The sequence below is a fragment of the Lonchura striata genome, chromosome 3 (genome assembly GCF_050655825.1).
Source record: "Lonchura striata isolate lonStrDom1 chromosome 3, ASM5065582v1, whole genome shotgun sequence".
Taxonomy (NCBI): domain Eukaryota; kingdom Metazoa; phylum Chordata; class Aves; order Passeriformes; family Estrildidae; genus Lonchura; species Lonchura striata.
Genome location: NC_140705.1, coordinates 85,241,206 through 85,261,821, shown reverse-complemented (window position 1 = coordinate 85,261,821; position 20,616 = coordinate 85,241,206). Strand labels below are relative to the sequence as shown.

The window sequence follows — 20,616 nt, the reverse complement described above, 5'->3', positions numbered from 1 at the left end:
TGTCTATGCACAAGATTTTTCATTCATCTTACAATATTGCTGTAGGGTGTAACTATCTTGTGGTAGTAATAAAAGTCAGCCCTGCATACTGCATATGTCATTGATCCTACATAAAAATCTTTTACCTACATGTTTTATTTTGCTAGGGGAACCAGCATAAGCTGCAAAATCAAATGTGCCTTTTAGCTGGTGTAAATTAGATGTACTCTGGCTAAATGACACGTTTGTCATGCTGAGCTGACCTCTTCTCCACAGCTGATTTTTTTTCATGTGTGTCATAGTTTAGTTAAATATATAGCCTGAAGGGGGGTCATCTGCTGCTACTTTTTCCTCTCTCCTGGGGAAATGATTCTACCATCAAGTTGTTCTGATATAAAAGCCCTTGTAGCCAGTTTGCCTTTGGTGATCTTTTTACCTTCCTCTACATTTGCCCCTTCAGATCTCTCACAGAATCTCTTTAGCCATAATAGCCTTCTTCCATTTTGTCACACCATCACATTTATCAGCCTGGATTAACACTTCTGTAGTAACACTGATCACTGATGTATTATGGGTAGTGATAGGAAAAGGGGAAACATTTTTAAATAAAAGAGGGGACATTTAGATTAGATTTTAAAAGTAAATTCCTTACTCAGAGAATGGGGAGGCACTGCAACAGGCTTCCCAGAGATGTTATTGGTGCCTTATCTGTGGATGTATTCTAGGTCAGGTTGGATGGGACCCTGGGTAACCTGTTCTAGTGAATAGCATCCCTGCCCATGGCAATGGGCTTGGGACTGACTTTGGGTTTGGAATAGACTTTGAGGCTGTTTCCAACTCAACCCATTCTGTGATTTCTATTATTTCTATGATGCATTCCTTTTCAGCCTCCTCCTGAGGTCAGGGGCTGCCCATCTGCCTCTGGCTTGACACAGAGCCTCAGTGGTGACACAGCACTGCTGTGAGCACCCCGGCAGCTTGGGAAGGGTGTTTGAAAAGCAGCAGCTGAGCAGCCCCTTCCCTTCCCCTCCCCACAGATAACACCTGCCGCTTTGAGGATGAGAAGATCTGTGGCTTTGTGCAGGACAAGATGGACAACTTTGACTGGACCCGGCAGAATGCCCTGACCCAGAACCCCAAGCGCACCGTCAACACGGGGCCCCCCATGGACATCAGCGGTACGCCAGAGGGTAGGCAAAAGTCTGGGTTTCTTTTGGCTTGGCAGGGGAGGGGAGGTGCACACCATCTCTTGTCAGGAATCTTACAGCTCTGGGAGCTGATGGAAGGCTGATCTGCTTTCTACTTCACATGGGATACAGGGAGCAGGCAGCTAATTTGCAAGTTACTGATTGGAATTAAGCACACAATTAAAACACCCACAACTTTGTTGAAGGGAATAGTGTGAGGATTAGTTCCTGTCAGCTAATTGCCTGATGCCTAATGCTCTTGCAGTGTTTGATGCTTGTTTTGAAGAAAAAAAAATTGATAAGCAAGTAGGAGAATACTGTGACATCTAGAAATGGCCCTGTAGGTTTTAGCAAGATGTGTCCTTAAAGAAATTTTCAGGGATGCAAACAGATCTCCTTAGTACCAAGTACAGAAGCATGAGAGACCAGACAAGAGCTGCCTGTGAGGCAGGAGGAAGCCTCACCTATAGCTAGAGGAGATTGGTGTTATGTATTGCTCACCCTAGCAGTGTGTGGAGCACATGCTCCCAGTTTAAGTGGATACTACATCCCTTTTTCTGTAGTAAGAAAAGTAAATTTGTATGCAAACACATATCTTTGAACTCAGGAAAAAATGGGAAACATCCAATGGCCCACTAAGGAAATGGTTTCTCCCATTAGTGTTCAGTACACCGACCTGATTGAGCACTGAAAATGGTACAAATTAAATGGCTAATCTCTTCCTCCCTGGGCTGTTAACAACTGCTTTGGTATTGTTCTCTTTAGACAACAATATTGTTCATGCTAGATGTACCAAACCCTCTCTCCCTCTACTTGAGGAAGAGAAATTAGTCTGGAATTGTTTCTCTTTCTGGTGTTCTCCTTGCACAGTGCAGTCAGCTGTGAGGCTCTTTGTGCACCCAGACAGATGTGCACGAGCAGGGGTCCACCTGCCACAGGTGGTCACAGTATGTCTGCAGATGCCTGTCTCTGACATGCTTCCCTAAATACAGCCAAGGCAGGGGAGGCACTGCAGATATCCTGCAAGTGTCTCTGGCCAGGATCACAGTGGGCACAGAGCAGTTGTGCATATCACGGCCATGTCTCCCAGAGTAGGGGTGGTCTCCCAGCCACACTGGCATCCCATCATTTGGAGGGAGACCCAGTGCATGCTGTCTTTGCCCACCTTTCCCTCTCATTCTGCAGGTTATTACATGTTCATCGAGGCGTCCCGGCCCCGGGTGACAGGAGACAAGGCCCGGCTCATCAGCCCCCTCTACAATATCACTGCCAAGTATTACTGTGTCTCCTTCTACTACCACATGTACGGGAAACACATTGGTGAGTCCCCTCTGGGGAAGGGTAAACTCAGTCTCATGTGGCTGAGGGAAGATCTCGGGGAAGATCTCTAGCCTCTTGCTCCAGCAGCTGTGCCTGCGACCAGCAATTCCAGAGGGTGGGAGTCCTACTCCAGTATTCCAAGCAGTAGAGTGGGCTACTGCACTCAAATACTTGTCCCGTAGTCCAGCAGTGTCAGGGTTGTGAGGCTGTCACAGCCTATGCCTAGGGCAGCACCTTACAGTCAGTCTGTCCATTGGACAGGAGAAGATGATGAAGGGGCTCTGTGAACCAGAGAGCTCTGGGGTGGCCACACCTACATTGGGATGTGCAGGATGTGTGTTCCCCCAGCTGGGCCAAGGGGCTGCCTGGCTCCCTCCTCTCGTTGCTGTAAGTCTCAACTGCAGTGAGCACCACAGAAGCGCCTGGCACACAAATGAGTTTCCATATCTAGTCAAGGAACTGCTAATTCGTCACCTCTTGATTATAATTTCATTAATTTGAATAATGCATGCACTCATTGCACAGCACACAGGGTTATTAATCACCTGCTGGACTAGGGCCTGACTGAAAAATCAGGGCCCAGGCAGGAATGTGTCCGCCTTTCAATAAGCGGGGTTAATTAACTTCTCTCTGCTCATTACTGCAGATGTCATTGGGAGGGAACATGCTCCTGACTGGCCACATCTCTGTGCACATGTGGCACAGCTGAAAGGTTAAACTGCAAAATCTGGGCAAGGCTGAAACCCTGACACCATGAGTGTTGGGGCTAGGAGCTGGGCTGCAGTTCACTGATCACCTCTCCACCTGTGTCTGTGTTTTGAGGGTTCATATTTGCTCTCTGCACTTGGAACTGGCCTAGGTCAGAGGTGTTTTCACACACCTGGACTCCCCCTGGAACAGGCCACTCCATGTTGTACTCTTGCCAGCGGTGGCACCTTGCTCAGGCAGAGCACTGTTAGTGTTGGCTCACACCCGATTTTCCTGGAGCTGCTGGTTCTGCTTAGCTGACAGAGTCCAGCTGCTAATGCTGTCTGGCAAGCTCATGTGTTCCCTGCAGCTGGCCCTTATGGTAAGTCAGCTCTGCTGCCTGATTCCTGCTCATCTTCTCCTGGAGGCTTGGACACGGGTCTCATTCTTTGATGAAGAGTGGTCCAGATCAGTGGGAGACTGGCAAAAAAAAAAAAAAAAATGCAGAGAGAGAAGGCCTCTCTTGATTTTTTCCGTGTGTCAGATTCCCACATTCATTTCGCAGGTGAAGTAAAAGCTCATTAACATTTTCTTGATTTTGAAAAGGAGCTTGGTTTAACAGTTCTTTTTTGGTGGTCTGTCCAGATATAGGGTGGACTGGATATACCAGAGAATCAATTTATTAGAATTTTTTTTTTTTCTTTTAGCATTTTAACTCTTTGCTGATTTGCTCTACCCACAAATTACCCAAAAGTGATGGTGATTCCTGAAACCTAAGAAAGCCTCTAAGGGCCATTTCTTTTCCTCAACTTCAGACACCTTTTATATATTTTGGTTTTTTTCCCTTCATAACCAATGTTATGGGCCCTTTTTGATCCCTGTTTTCCCTCTTGTTGTACAGAGGCTGATAAATTTCTGTGAGGTGGATAGAGTCTTTAATGCCATGTGATTTCCATGGTGGGTGCTGCTGAGCTGAGAACAAATTTTAAAATCAGACTGATTAGACAAAGATTGAAAGAGAATGAAATGAGAAAAAAGTCCTTTTTCTCTTGGCCTGTGTAATATATGACTTGATCCAGCAAACCCACCTATATCTGCCTGCAAATTGAAACTCGGCGCCTTGATACCAGGCTTGATGCCCTTACTGGCTGAACTCCTCCCTGAGTTCTTAGGACAAAACAAGTTTATTCAGTTCTTCTTCAGCCCTGGGTTAGAGGAGGGTGTAGGACTCAGTAGGGCTTCTCCTGTGAAATGAGGAGACAGACCCTGTCCTTCCATCCATCTCACATGTGCAACAGTGTGAAGGCAAAGATGGGGTTCCTGCAGTCCTGAGCCATGCCTTGCTTCCCAAAGACCCACTATCCCTGATGCCTGCAGCCATGGCCACAAGGCCTGGCTCACCTAGTGCCAGCACAGTCCTGCTAAGCCAGATGCCAGCAAGAGTTTATCAGATTGCTCCTGTCAGCAGAAATGCCAGCAAGAGGGTGTCTCCCACCCCAAGCCTCTTCTAGCAACTTCAGCTCCATCGTGGAGCAAACTGAAGCTCTGTTACTACAAAAAGTAGCCATATAAAATCCCAACATTTATTTATTTTTTTTAATAACTCTTTTATTACCTTCCCCCCCTCCCCACTACAGAACTTGAAAGCTGGCTTACTCTCACAATTTGACTATAAAATATCCGCAGCCATCCAGGCAAATCTTCCCTGGGAGAGTTCCCAGACACTACTCGTTTATAATAGATATGACGAAAGAGAGAAACAGAATACAAATGCACTGGTTGTAGCCATGATATAAAATATTCAGTGACTAGCAGAGCAGGATGCCGTTGAATATCTCCCAGCTGATGAGAGAGCAGGAAGAAGGGGAGCTCCCTGGAGGCAATCACTGTTCTTCTGAAGTTATTTGGTCATCTGTTTTTCTTCCTCTGGCCCCCTCTGTAGCAAACATTCACATTGCCCTATGATCCTGCCAGCCCCAGCAAAAAATTCAGGGGGAGGGGAAGAAAAGAAATCCTATTTCTACCAGGCATTCAAGAACAAGAGTATTTTACTTGCAGCTGGTGTAGAAATGTCAAATGAGGCTCAGTTGGTTGGAGCCTGGTGCTAATGATGCCATCGTCATGGCATCAATCCCTGTGTGGGCAATTCACTTTGAAGTTGGGCTTGATGATCCTTGTGGATGCCTTCCCACTCAGAATATTCTGTGTTTCTGAGGAATTGTTTACTTTCTTCAGGGGAGGAAACTAGCCATGGCAGCTAGCAACTATTTGCCAAGTTCAAAAATCCTCTTTGTCAGGTTGGCTGGGAGCAAATCCTCAAGTCCTTGCTTCAGCCATCATACTCCTCTCCCTCCCTCCCTGGGGCTGCCTGAGAGGAGGATGCTTTAAGAGGACAGTTTCCCTGACAGACTATTTCTACCACAGTCCCCTGCCATCTTTCTCTCATGCCTCCTAACTCAATGGTAGCCAGGTTATGATCTGTGCAGCCTCCTGCTCACTGCTGGATGCTCCTGCAAGCAAGAGATGTCTTCATGGTCAGCTTGCAAGATGAAGGTTGCTGAGAGAAACATTGAAATTTCAGCCATGAATGGAGAGTTAAGGGGTGATTGTTCCAGCATTAACACAGACCTTATCTGACAACCCCAGCTAAGTCTGGTCTGTGTATAATCAGGATGGGAAGCTTGCAATAAAACTATTCATTGCTTTCTACAGCTTCTTGAGGAGGGAAATGGGCTAAAAAGTGCTGATCCATGGTATGCAGTGACAGGATGCATGGGAATGATTCAAAATTGCACCAGGGGAGGGTCAAATTTCTTTATTGAAAGGGTGGTCAGACACTGGAATTGGCTTCCAAGAGAGGTGATGAAAGGGGTCAGGCAGTTGGTGATTGTAGGTCCTTTCCAACTTTTCTTTCCCTTCATTTCCCTTTTTTTTTTTTTTTTTTTTTTTTTTTTTTTTTTTTCCTCTTCTACTTTATTCTAAAGTCCCATGAGGAACAGATGGGGACTGATTGAGAAAGATTTTGGTTCTAAGTCACTGGAAACAGTGAGACCTGATCAGATCACTTGCCACAGCATCTGAGTTGAAGAAAGCCACGCCTGTTTCACAAAGGGAATTGGGCTGTGGGCAGGCCACTTACACAGTCAGTACCACTGAAGCCCTCCTGTTGAGGAGGAATTACAGGTCTGGAAGGCCTGCCAAACTGAATTGCTTCTTTACTTCTTCAACTCAGATCAGACAATCAGGGCAAAGGTGTGTCTAAAAGGCCATGGTGGATGACCACACATAGGAGCCAGCAAGTGCTGTGTGGCTTTGACTTGTTTCTGACAAGTCATGTTACTCAGAATCGTCAGGTCACACAGATTGACTGGTTATGTCAATGAAAAATCAGCTTGAACCACAAGGACATAGTTTTTGTGAGATTCAACATCATAGCTCCTTCATTCCTACCCAAACTTTGTTTATGAACACAGCACCCTGCCACTGCACAGTAGCACAGATGGCACCCTGGAGATAACTGTGTTCTTTTGGATACATGTAGTTTGCCTTATATAGAAATGTGTCATTTATTAAATCCGTGCCATTATCTCCAGTGCAATTACTCTACACAATAGGGATTACATCACTGGATTGACTGAGGGGAGGCTGATTTTCCTAATCAATATGATTCACTTCTCTCTAGGCTCCTGAAAACAAGTTGCAGTTAGAGTTAAATGAAGAGTTTGTAATGAAAAAGTGTACTCCATTTTTTAAAATACTCATTCTTTTTCCACTTATTCAGATGTATTTTTGGCTATCAATAAATACCTATTTGACTAATGATCTGTTAAGAGAGCCAGCACCTTCCTGTGGGCTGTGGTATGGACCTTTTGGATAGATTATGGTTTCTTCTAGTAGTATCTGCATGGGGTTTTTGGGAGGTTAGTCAAATGCCATGATCATGAGCAAGGGTTTCAAATACCTAGCAAGAAGACCACGTATTTGTAAAGTGTCATACAACCTCTGTAAGTTCAATACAGTAGCTCTGAACCAAAGACAGATAAAGTCATTGTTTCTCTAAAGAATTCTGTGAACTTTGGATTAGAGGCATAGATTTAAATATTATTAAGACCCAATGGTACTGATACATCATCTAATCAAACTTCCTGAATAACCAAGGGCAGATAATTCCCTTCAGTTACTTTTGTTGGAGCCTAGTAAATACTATGTGCCTATACCTTCTTTAGATATTTACTTATAAAGAGCACCAATGACATGTTTAATATTAGGATTGGATCATCCCTAAGCCAAAGAGCTTAATATCTAAAGAAGAAGACATGGAGACAAAGGAAAGGTATTCAGATGTGGATTGGCTACATGTAATTTTCAGTCCATAAATATTGTGTCTTCATGTTGAATGTGGGTTCACTGATCCCTGCCTTTCCTTGCCCCTCACTAAAAGGGCATCACTGGATCAAATTCTCAGTGCAGATTGGCACTGAAATGTTACTTTCTTCAAAAGCCCTCTTCTGTTTTACCAGTTGAACGTCTGCTTACTTTCCCGCTGCAGGTTTTGTTGGGAAGGCTGTTGGAGCACAGATTCCTGGCACCCATTCATTTGCAGATGCCCTGAATCCCCACAGATTTTCTTTGCTCCTGATCACCTGACTGGAAACAGTTATTCCTCTGATGGACATTTCCTGTGATCCCCCCTCCCTTCATTCAGCAGAACATCTTTCCATTCAGACTTTAATCACAGCAGCAGCCTTGTGCTGTAAAGATAACCTGCAACCTTACAGTCTCCTGAGACATCAGATGTTGCATCAATTATTCAGACTCTGAAATTGATATATACAAAACTTAATAGACACAAGAGGAAACAGGAGCTCTCAGAGCATATCCAGCTACTTCTTTAGCACTCCCTTGTCACTCTTCTATTCTCTCCATAAACCATTAATTATTTCACTGTTGGTCATTCCAGGTGCACATCTGGACACCCCCCTGGGTGTTCTGACAGGATAAAGGCTATGGGGACAGAGTACAAACTATTATACACTACTTGTGCATCCGTCCCTATCTGTACTTGAACTTCAACCAGACATGATTTTGTAATGTATGGAAATGCATCCCAGAAAATCAAAGAAATGCTCAACAAGTGTCAGTCCACCACCATCACTTCTAGGAATGACTTCCCCTCCAAAAGAAAGCTCTGCAAGGATGACAGGCACCCCAACACGTGAAGGAGTTTGCAGTTGCAGGTTTGGAGTCTCCCTCTCTTCTAGTCGCCTTGAAGTTTTGTGGTGCAAAACCACAAGGCATGAAGTGGGAAAAGTCTCTTGCTGTAATGCATCCTACAATGCATTACACATTTGAGCTATAATGAGCTCAAACCTGAAAGCACAGCCTATTCTAACAGTCTTCCTGCAGCAAATCACTTCAAATGCCTGAACCATTCATCCTCTCATATCTCCCTGGGTCAGGCAGAGGATGAGGCCAGAGAACAGCTTTTGAGTGGTGTCTTCAGTTCAGCTGCTCCTTCCTGCTGTCTTGCTGCCTTCAGCACTGCAGTAAAACAGCCCATCTGCTCCAAGCCCTACAGCCGTGCAGCTGCTGCGCTTGGCTCCTGGGACTGAGACACCATGGACAGGGTGATTACGGGGAAACAGGGAAATTGTTAATAGGGATAGAAAAGAGAGAGGCAAAATTTTCCTCAGCGTTAAGTACATCTGTGTCTGCAGGGGTTTTGTCAGCAGCCCTTTTCACACACATCTTTTGTATTTTGGGGGCTCTAGGAGGCTCCCTCCTCTCTTGCTGAGGTCTTTGCAAAGCCTGCAGAAGGGAGACAGGCAGAGTCCCCTGTCTGGCTGTTGTGCTCTTTTAAACCTGGCAGCGTCTATGAAGCAGACTTTGTTTCAGCTCGTCTGAGAGTGCTGGGCACAGTGTGTGCTCTCAGCCTGAGAGCTGAGCACATGAATTCTGTAAAGGACCCAGCTGTCTCTGGTGCCAAAGATCAAAGGGCCCATTATCAAAGCTGGGAGTAGAGAGAGCATTGCCTGAAGGTATCTGGGCATGTAATGAAACTGAGGGTGAACAAGGAGCAAACAGACCTCACAAATGAACTATGGTTCACTCTGCTTCTTGAGCCTGCAAAATTGGTGGGAAATGTTGCCTATATGTGAACTCCTTCTTGCTAGGTTTATCTGTCTTAGTTTGAAAAGACAAGTGACTGCTAAGGAAGGCAGGAGCCTCTCTTGAAATGGAAAATGTAAAACCCTTCCCTCTGAATTATTATAATTTTGAAACTAAGGGGCTCTCAGGCAAAGATATGGGAATAAGAATAACAGTTCTTTATTAGGAAAAGTAATAAAGGAAAAAAACAAATAAAAATGCAGTAATACCAAACAACACTGACAGAGTCAGAATACAACCTGATACCCTGTGGGTCAGGATGTTGGTAGCAGTCTAATTGAATGGTGGCTGCTGTCCTCCTGCAGTGACAGGTATGGTTCTGTTGAAGCAGTGATCCTGTAGAAGGGTGGAGTTTTCCTCTGAAAGTCCAGTGATGGTGTGGATGGGCCTGGTCTTCCTCTGGAAATGCAGTGAAAAAGGCTGCTCCTCGGAATCCAGTGGAAGAAGGCTGCTCTGGTGTTCCAAATCTCAGATTATATCTAGGTAGGAATGCTTGGCTTCTCCTCTTGCATGGAGCATCTCACAATAGGATGATGTAATTTTATCAGTCATACAGTGAGACTCAAGGCCCATTAACAGAAGATATCTCCCCAGAAGGAGGATGGGTCTGGAAGAAATAAAGAAAACTGCCCCACCTGGTTTTCACAGCTAGCCCAATTAACAGAAAATAACTGCCCCACCTCCAACAGATGGCAATAGAACACACACCCCAGCCACATCTTGCATTTGCAACCTAAGACAATATCATACTCTTATTTTAATGGTTGGACTTTATATTAAAGGTCTTTTCCAATGTAAACAATTCTATGTTTTTCCCCCAGGCTGGCCTCTCCTCTCCAAAGTAGCATCCAGCATTTCTGGGGACCAGCAGCTACAGTAGGAAAGAGGGAAGGAGCTGCCCCTATTGGCATCCTCCCATCCTGCTTGCCAGCAGCTGCACAGAGAAATTAAGGAGAGTATCCATTTTCCTGGCCAGCACCTGGGGCTCCCCCTGCCCTGCCTGCAGCTGAGTCACCAGCAGCACTGGGTTCCTACACAGTCATGGCCCTAACAAGTGACCAGCTTGAATTTACCCCTGAGTACCCTCCCTATGTCCTCCCTCTATTTTGTTCTAGCTGCATATAAGATGGGCCTTTGTTCTTCTGAGACAGCATAAATTTAACATTATGGAGCATGGAGATACACCTATAGAAAGCCTATTACTGGTTACAAACAGGCTCTCAGGGAATTTTCCATGAAAAGGGGTGCCAGGATTTTGTTCTATAAACACAGTATCAAAGATGGAAGTCTAGTATCATTCATCTTTCTATGCTAACAGTTTCTGTAATTAGACTGGTGGATCAAATGAGCAAAGGAGCTCAAGCATAGCTCCACTGTGAGTCTGCTCCTGCCATATCACCATCTGCTCTCTCTGTACACAGACAGGTGGGGATATGCTAGAGAGAAGGAGCTATAGCTGTTGCTTGCCTGCCTTTCTCCCGTTATTCCTCATCATGAGACAGCCATGACAATACCACTGCACTTACCCCACTGTCTGCAGGACCTAGGTCCCCCCAGCCCAGTGTGTCTTCATGAACCCAGCCATATGTCTGCTTTGCCTTTTTAGAGTGTTGTTGCTTCTCTGCTGGTACATTCACTCCATCCTGAAGTTCCTGTACATGCCAGACTGGTCAGATAGATAGTGATGGATCATAGATCAATCTGTGCAATTGGCTTTGCTATGTCGGGGAATATTGCTTCAAGCCCAGCCTCATTTGATGATGGTTTAGGAGGTCAAAGGTGGAAATGTGTTTGTTTCTTTGGGTTTTTGGAATCCACAGTTAACTCCAAAGAAAATTCTCTGTATACACATATAAGTAATTTTCACAAGTTTGCTGTAGAGGAAACATTGCCAATCAAAATTTACTTTATTGCTGTTTGTTTATATCCCCAGAAAGTCCTAGACACAGCAGGAAACAGGAGGCTTTGATTCCCCTGATTCCTTTTCTGTAGCCTCCCTGCTGAACCGGAGCATGGAGTGTCCCACAGCAATCAGCTGGCAGCACAGGCTGAACGTTCTCTATGCCCCAATGCAGATGCCTTGTGAGTAGAGGTGGGATCATGGTGCATTCCAAACTCTGACTAGGATGAGGTCTCTGAACCCTCCTGCTCTGAAGTTAGGGAAGCAGCGGCTGCAGAAACAGGTCTGTGTAGTGACCCTATGACTGGACAGAGGGGACCCTGCACACCCAAGCTGAGAACAGTGAAAAACATGTAGAAATGAAAGTTCCCTGTAGTCAGAAGTGTAGTCAGCAACTAGAGGCTTTAATTGTCTTATTCCTCATATGTTACTGTGTGAAGCATCCTGAGAGACTGTGAATGAGTAAATAAATCCTACCATGGCACAAAGACAACCTACATTCCTAGAAATTATGAGTCAGTACCACTTGGTATTATTTCTGCATCTCTATTTCTACTACAATTGTTTTTCCACCCTCTGCTCTCTAGCTCTCTGAGCAATAACTTTCCCTCCAGCTCTGTAACCAGTCTGATGCTGACTGCTATTTATTAACATCCATTTAAATGAGAGAGGGAAAGATTGTGTTTGTTGTGGAGATTATAAACAGTAATAGATTGTTTCTGGAAACTGTCATTGGCTCCTGGTATTTGCCTGCACTAAGCTTTGGGCTTTCAGTTTCTGATCAGTAGCATTAACATTAAACAGTCAAAGAAGTGCTCAGAGCCCCTGTTAGAAATGTAAGAGCTCTTTTCTCCCTGGATTGGTTTTAGCCCTCATATTGGGTCTACAGGTAATTTTGCTAAGCTGTGCAAGGTCTAAGTCCTCTCCACACTGTGAATCTCTTTCTAGCTACTGGATATCCCTTGCAATCAGTCAGCTTCTTACCTCACTCTATCTTGCCTGCACTGGAAATGCCATGGGAATTTCCATGGGGGCTTTCAGCCCTGAATTCCCAGTTGGGTGTCAAATCTAAACTGGAGCTGCAGCCAGGAATCTTCACCAATAGCTGGTCTCCTGAGATTGCCCCAAACTGAAGCAAGGATTTTACAGGAGTGCAGGAGGCAGTTGCAGTGAGACCAGGCTGCATGCCAGCTCCTGGATGTGGATCCAGCAGCCTTCCCTACCCATTTCACGGAGCTCTGCTGCACTTGGCATGGCACCCATCTCTCAGTGTATAGTGCCATCCTCTCTTTGCTTCCTAACTGCTCCAGCTGCCTGTCTTCCATCTGAGCCATGTAAACTGAGCTGTTCCTTAGCCTTTTCACCACCCCATCACCCTGCATTAACTCCCCAGGAGAACTCTTGAGGTAACCTCTACCTTCTCTGCCATCCCACATCAACTGTGCTGATGGCCCTGCCTGTACAGGCCCTGCATCATTCCTGCTGCTGCCTGCGCCAGCTCTTCTGGAGCCACACTGAAATTCAGTGTGACAGTGAAGTCCCTGTCCTGTGGAAACTGAGTGAAGACTTTTTTTTGTTGTGAGAAGGTAACATTTAAAGGCATCCCTTGGGTTATTCTATCTGGCAGCACAGCTGGTCTTTTGTCTGAGTGTTAGTCTTTTGAAATGCCAGCTCTGGTCTTCAAGGCAGCCAGCAGAAGGTACAGCTGGCTCTGCCTGTAATTAATTCCTCATCACTTATCACTTACCTTTATTCTCTCTTTTGACTGGGAAGAAGGAATAATACAGATTACAAGACAAATGCAAAGATTGCCTTGTATGGGAAGAAGTAACAACAGGATTCTTGGTGTCCTGGGATTTCCCTTTTGTTTGTCATTCTCTGGTCTGCTGGAGAGATATAGAAGCAGATAGATGGTCTAACTTTTTGTGTGTCTCACCAGCAGGTGTGCTTAGAAAGTGCCAGGCAGGGGACATGGGGAAGGGGCAACAAGGAAAGAAATAGGCAACAAAACTGTCCAGCTGGCTTTGGACTCTGATAGAAGAAACCAGGCATGATTGCGGTGTGAAACCAGGCAAAAAGGGTGACTGCAGCAACTGGCACTGGAGACCATCCCAGATGGGTCTTTCTCATCTCCACTGATGAGGCATTGGAGAGCAGGACACACTTCAATTCTTCTTCAGTGGCTTCTTCTTGTAGCCACTGGAAAGGAAGATGACTCAAATTTCCACAGTCCAAGTCTGCAATGTTTTATGGCTCTGCCTAGAGTGTAGATCTGGAGGTTCGTTCACAGGTACCTCCATCACAGGTTGCGTGCCCTTAACTTTACTGGCAACTGGTGGCAGACTGACAGGTGGTAGAAGCAAGTAAAGTAGAAGAGCTGCACAAACTTTTAGCATCTACAACACTGTGGACTCAGTTCAGATGGGATAGAGGTTTTATCACTGTTTCAAGTCCATGAGCCTCTTCCATGCCTCCCACAAGCATATTCCCACTAACAGTATTACTGGAAAATTGAGGTATTGTAGTTCCTTCCCAGTGTCAGGGAACTTCTGTAACTTAGCTAGGATTGCAGGTAGGGCTGTGAGAGCTGGCTGCCCTTCACAACTCTTTTTCCAACTCTTTTTCCAAGATAGCCATGGGATTGCTGCTCTCCTGTTTTGAACATCAGTTTTCCATGTGTAGACAGTAGGGAAACACTTAATGTTGTGAGTAGATAAGGGAGATTCCTTTCCAAATGTAAACCATTTGAAGAATGCCTGTTCAAATTCAGTATTGTTGTATAAGGGAATTTGGGGGACAAAAGGTTGTTTTTCCTGATGCTGAAAGGACATGAAGCTGTCAGCCAGGATGTGCTCAGGTTTGGTTTGGGTCTAGGCCAGGCATGGAATTCAGAGCTAGTGCTTTGGAGGCCCTAATTTGCATTCCAGATGCTTCTCTGGGTTTCTATCTAGCCTTTGCTTTTTTCCTAGGGCATCAAAGTTCGTTTGTTGTGTGATTTGTCCCAGTGCTGACTACTGAGTCAGACTATTGTGCAGCAAATCCTAGCTACAAGTCCCCAAATGAGGATAGAATAGACAATGGTTGTTTTTAATCCTTGCTTGCTAGCAGCTTCATATTAATACTTCATTTGCTCTCAATCCCTCACCTCATTGGCCCTTGTGTCTGTAATTAGCTGCTCTGAACACACTTCTGTTGACATTGATCTATGGGGTTTAGTTCCTGCATGAGCTGTCAGTTTGGACAAGGGTCTCCATGAGAACTAGGTATCCTTAGAAAGACTCTCCTTCATAGGAAGCTGCTGAGGGCAGGGAAGATGCCAAGAAATCAGCAGCTTAAAGCTGGTTTTGCCAGAGGCTCCTATAATGGCTTCTCTTATCTGTGGCACTGTGTTTCCAGGAGGGACGTCTCACTGGCTGGGATCCCCCAAGGTTGTGCAGTGCCAACTCGTCTCAAGAGAGAGAGAAACAAGCTATTTTTCTCCTTGTCCTGGGTTGTGGTGTGCATCTTAAACTGAGTACCACCAGGGAATGGGATGGGATGGGATATGCTATCCCATGGGATATGTCCTGTCAGGCCTTCATTTAGTCTTCTCAACTTGCCTTACAGCTAATGCTTCTGAATATTTCCAGACAACAATGTGTTTTCTATCCTCATTTCACTAAATTATATACATATTTCATTTTTAACTTTTTCTGGTAAGTCATTCACTAAGAATCTAAATATTTCATCATCTTTCTCATGATGTGAACTCCCTGTGATGTATCTCTGTTTCTGACAGCCAGGTGCTTGAGGGAGTATTTCCAGGTCCCTGTCATTCACACAGTGCCCTTAAGGTGGATGTGCCAAGAATGAAGGATTTGGGAGCATATGTAGGAGGGAGGTTATACAGGAAAGTCTGTTTCCCTGTCTCTTCCCCTGACCTCATTCTGCTGCTTTTCTAAAGGGCATATCCATGTGGGAATGCAGCATCCCAAGTGCAGAGAGACTACCAACGGATAAGTAAGGGTTACTATTTCCTCCATACTCTCAGGTGTAATATATGTGTGTATGGAGACCAGAAACCCTGATGAGCAACAGCATGACTACAGTTGCAATTGATTGATTTCTTGAGGAAAAAAAAGTGTTTCAGGTCATCCCTGACTGAATGTTTAACTTTTTTTCTTTTTTCATTGAAGCAAAAAAGGAAAATAAGTAATCTGAGGGCATGCTAACAAAATGCTACAGTAAGACAAACTGAGATGGTTTTGTGAGTGGGTGTAGGGTAGGAAGCTGTGACACTGTTTTCAAAGTGAGAACTGGAAATGCTTTGAGGTTTGTTGGCTTTGATTTTGGTTTAATGATAGACAAAACCTTTTGGGAATTGCTTTTTTTGAAAGAACTTGAAGTCGGCATTGATTCACAGGATCTTTATGAACCTCTGAAAACGCTGGGCTGGGATGGTACCAGTTGGTGTGCAACAGGCAACACTGTCTGGTGCTTCAAAGAACAGCTGCTCACTCTAAGGCTGCTCCCAGGGCAAGTGGTGAATGAGGACACTGGTTGTACTTCCACAGGTGATGGCCAGGGAAAAAGCAGGGAGAGCCCTGTTAGCTGCATTGCATATTTCAGGTGTCAGTAGTGAAGGGGGCAGGGGGGGGGCAAATACATGTTCTGGGCTTCCTATTTCAAGTGGAATGTGGAGAAATTGGTGGGGCCCAGCAGAAGGGCACAGGATGGTCAAGGGCCAGGAGCAGATGTCCTTAGGAAGAGAAGTTAAGGCAGCTGGCCTTGCTCAGTCTGGCAAAGAGAAGGTTGCTATCAGATGTTGACCCCCTACTGTTTCAAAGGCAAATTCAAAGATACTAGAACCAAAATATTTTCATAGTATTCAATTATATGATAAAGAGCAGTGTTCACAACTGGTAGTGCTGGCAGTTCATACTGGAAAACTTGGTTTTCTCATGGAAGTTCAGGACTCGGCCAGGCAAAACCATGCTGCCCTCATGTAGAGCAGGAGACAGCTTCAAGCAGAAGGTTGGATGGGATGCTTCTGGAGGTCCCTGGCAGCTAGTATTCCTGCCAACCCCTTCTCATGCCACCCCAGCCATGCTGCACACTGCTTCTTCCTCATCCTGCCGCTCTTTGGGTCTTTGCTTCCCTAAGAAAGGCCAGGTGGATGAAACATTGCCAGTGGCACTCATCCACGAACTCAGGAGAAAGCTGGCTCCCTTCAGAGATGATCGCTGGGGCTCTGCAGGCTGTCCCTGGGCATGCTGGGGCTTACAGACGTGATTCGAGGCTGAGCCCAGAGCTGTGCCAGGAGCCAGCCCAGCGGGCAGGCTTGGCTGCCTGCCCCAGCATGCCAGAGGCCTGTTTCTCTCTTACAGGCTCCTTGAACCTGCTAGTTCGCGTGCGGAACAAGCGAGCCATCGACACCCAGGTCTGGTCCCTCAGTGGGAATCGGGGCAACGTGTGGCAGCAAGCACATGTGCCCATCAACCCTCCTGGGCCCTTCCAGGTAAGCCAAGCCCACAGTCAAGGAGCCGCCTGCACTCTCCGTGTGCCATGGATGCAGATTTCCTGGCAGGCATCTTCCTCTGTAGCACAGGGTCCAGTAAGGCACAAGGGAGGACACTGGGAGCTCTCAACTCCCAGGGTCATTGGGGCAAGGCAAAGGATTTGTGGATGCACAGAAGTCAAATCCACTTCTCCCTGAGGTTTTTATGTGCAAGCATCTGTTTGGCCCTATAAATGTTCTGATTATTGCTGGTCTGGAAACTGCATGTCAGAGAGATCCTTTTGGATATGTCTCTGTGACAGACAGGTGCCTCGATGCTGAACAGCTGGGGGATGCTGCCCCATTAGTGTAAAGTGACTGAGTGCTAGAGGTTTCTTCTAGTATGTACTGCAGAGCCCACCTCAGCTGTGGCACTTGCTTAGGACTCTAAAGGAGCACTTGTGAATATGAACTGGGCACTCTGCATGTGCTCATCGAGTTGTTCATGTGTACCCAGGCAGTGGGCTGCTTTTATGGCTGAGGTTTTTACTCAACAGACTACTTTGCAGTTGTAGGGTTGCTTGTGAGAGCTGCCCGGTACAGGCTGGTTAAGTTGTGGCACTGTGGCAAAATGCCCAGTGTGATTTTGGATACTTCAAAATAGTACATAAGAATGTAGTTACTCTTGCAAGTTCTGTTCAGTATTGGTTGGCTTGTTAGAGCAGGACATGTAATAAAGCAGAGCTCTAATGCTCATTACTGCACAGACACCCAGTACGAAGAGGTTGGTCCATAAACAGTGGGATCTGGCTTTCCAGAGGCTATGAATACTGGAGAAACGGGAAAGAAATAATTCTTTTAGAAGCCTGATAAAATCTGTTCTGTGTCATGCTGACTTCTGCAAAGCCCTGCAGCGCAGGAAGGGCCCTCCACACCTGCAGCCTCATGCTTTGCTCTCTCCCATGCTCTGCTTGTAGATCATCTTTGAAGGTGTCCGGGGCACAAGCTATGAGGGGGACATTGCCATTGATGATGTCACTCTGAAAAAGGGAGACTGCCCAAGGAAGCCAATTGGACCAAATAAGGGTGAGACTGCGTCTGCCTCAGAGGCAAACAAGTTGGCAGGAGTGCATGGACAATTGTATATGCTAGGGCTGCGGAGCTGATTTCAGAGCACGTTAATGTGTTGGTGGGACTCAGTGGGATTGGTTGACCCCACCAGCAGAAATCACCAGAGGGGTTGTCAGACTCTTGGGCTTATTCTATACAATGGCGAGTTAGCAAGAGTCATAGGAACAACTGGGAGGTGTTATCCCCAATAAGCCAAATACTTCTGCAATATCTCATTTCCTGGAAACTCTAGTTATGGAAGCTTTGAAAAGAGAAGGACCTTTTGCAGGTGTTAATGGCCTCTGTAGTGTTAAGTCAGTCCTACTCTGAGAAAAAAAAAAAAAATTCTGCCCTTAGGGGAAGAAGCCCTGGTGGGCTGTGCTTCTTGCCACTGCCATCTGAGCAGAGAGGCACAGCCAGGCTAAATCCCACCAGCCCCTTTCCAGTCCACCCGCATAAACTGATGCCAGCACTACAGCAACAGAGACAATTCCACTCAATCTAGGCTGCACTGTGGATTGAAGCCACATGAGGTGTGTGTAAGCAGTACGTAGGCATTGGGTGGGAGTCACTGGTGTCCTGCCTGTGCCCTCAATAACATGCCTCAGGGGAGCCAGAGAGCAGATGTTCAGGGTATGCAAACCAGAGCCAGACAGGCACTTGAGAGCAAGGTTCAGTTTGGTTTATTTACTTTTGAAGCAAGAAAACCTTCAGAGTAAGAGTCACTTCTAGCAATTTTCTTAACTCCAGAGATGAAGAGGGAAACAAAAGTCAGAACACTTTAAAATTTTCAAAATTTTAGGTGCAGTTAAACGTCTCTATTAGCCTAGGATATAACCATAACACAATGAGAGTCTTTTGCTTGACTCAGGTTGAAAGTTCTGGGGAAGAAAGGATTGGATTGCAAAAGAGTCTAAGACTCAAACTTTTTTCCAAAGTTAGTTTTGAGAAACCTTGAGAACATCCAGGAAAGGCTCAAAGTATGTTCCAAAAGATCAGGGAACTCTTTGTCCTTCAGGGTGGGAGAAGACATAGATGTATGCTGACTTATTTGATGAGGTCTGTATCTGTCCCATCACTAATTCTCTTTCTCCCTTCTCGACTGGCAGCTGTTGCTCTTCCAGGAAGCAGTGTCCCAGCCCTGGACAGCCCTTTGCTTTGGGGACCATTGACTTTCTTCCTTTACGTACTGCTCAGATGATGGCAAGTGAGCGCTCCTGTCTTCGGACCAAGACATTCCTGCTCCTTTCCTACTCAGCCACCTCTGCTCCTCTTCCTCCCCTCCTCTCTGGCACACCAAAGTGTCCATATGTTACCAAAGACTGACAGGCATGACCATGCAAAGGGATCTGGTTCAGAACTGGAGCAGTCCTTGAGAAAGTCATAATGTCTAGAACAAAATTTAAAAATAAAGACAAAACTTTTTTTAAAAAGCACGTGCACGAGAGAGAGTGAGAGAGAGAGGAAGGATAGAAACACACATGGAGAAAAGAAGGAATGAAACACAAAAACTGGGAATGAAGAAATGTGAAGAGTAAATGAAAGAAAAAAAAAAACCACACCCATGTTTCCATGGGAATGTCGGACAGGGCTTCCTCAGGGAAGTGTGAACTCGTTTTAAACAAACAAAAATATATTAAAGCACAAATTTCTACCAGAACAGTTACCTTCTTTGCTGCAGAGCCCACAGCTTAGTGGATGATATCCTGCAGTACTCCCCTTGTCTCCTCATGCTTTCCCCCTGGCTGGGGCTGCCCTGCTCCCACTGCAGCTCCCTGCAGTAACACCGGCTTCGTCTGTGGGGCAGCAGCCGCCCCACATGCCGGCAACTGGAGCGCCTTTCCTCGCACCGCATGTGCTTCAGTGTCTCCATCCATCCACATCTTCCAGGCGCTCATGTACTTAATTGCCCCTGCTGTGGTTTGCTTTGGCCTTTCCCCACAGCTCTGTGCTTCTCCTCATCCCCCAGCCCGAAGAAGATGGAGCAAGGAAGCGAGTGATGACATGGACCATGCTGAGTGGTGAAGTCCTGTCTGGATCCAGCTGCAGCATGTGCCTCCAAGAGCCTCTTTCTGTCTCTCAGCACTCATGCTGGATAGGCGTCAGGTCTGAGCTGCAGACAGAAAATCTGGTCTCTCTGGGGCTGAAGGATGGGATGTCAAGGGATGGGACTGGAAGGGTGGAGCAGTTGCACATTGGCTTCCCCCTGTGAATACTGGGATGGCAACTGCCTCAGCCCTAAACCCACAATTGCTTCTCTGCCTGTATTTTGTTACTTATTTGTTTTTTTATTCCATTACTTCCTCCACCTCAAGTTTTAGGGACTATGGTAAGAGTCAGGCATTTAAATGTTCTTTATCCTGTGCTCAAGACCCAGCCCCTGGGCTGGCAGTTCAGGCAGCTGCAATGCTGCTCTCTCACCTCCCAAGGCCTTTTACGTGCACAGTGCATTCGCTGCAGTGTGAGCAAAAGGTGGCAACAGCATCACTGCTCAGGGCTGAGGTTGCTGAATTTTGTCAGCACATGCAGCCACACAGGCATTCAGCTTCCACTGCCAGGGCAGTGGGTAGAGCAGCTGAAAGGTGGAACAAGCGGGAAACTACTCCAGGAAGGATGTAGGCAGGAAGTTGACCCAAAATAGGCTTGTGGTGAGCTGTGGCACTGTTTGCCACTGAGGAACAAGGGAACAGGCAAGGGGGAAATTCACTTTTTTCTTGATGGTATCATGAGTGGGTAAAGCTGGTGTTTCTCTCAGCTGCAGACCTGCAGCAGATCTGGCCAGCCTCCTC

General features: G+C 46.1%; 1 protein-coding gene across 4 annotated transcripts in view; it reads left to right on the top strand.

Moving 5' to 3' along the window:
• Positions 1-20,616, top strand: part of MDGA1 (MAM domain containing glycosylphosphatidylinositol anchor 1) — a 206,598-nt gene that overhangs the window by 118,865 nt on the left and 67,117 nt on the right. For 2 of the 4 annotated variants that reach the window (XM_021550430.3, XM_085575599.1), the window contains exons 13-17: positions 1,017-1,169; positions 2,352-2,486; positions 16,608-16,738; positions 17,695-17,803; positions 18,937-19,487. In XM_021550430.3, the coding sequence (XP_021406105.1) occupies positions 1,017-1,169; positions 2,352-2,486; positions 16,608-16,738; positions 17,695-17,803; positions 18,937-19,028 (620 nt within the window). In that variant the 3' untranslated portion in view covers positions 19,029-19,487. Of the gene's footprint in view, positions 1-1,016; positions 1,170-2,351; positions 2,487-16,607; positions 16,739-17,694; positions 17,804-18,936; positions 19,488-20,616 lie in introns of those variants that run through there. The other 2 variants (XR_014953850.1, XM_085575600.1) reach the window with 1 other exon arrangement.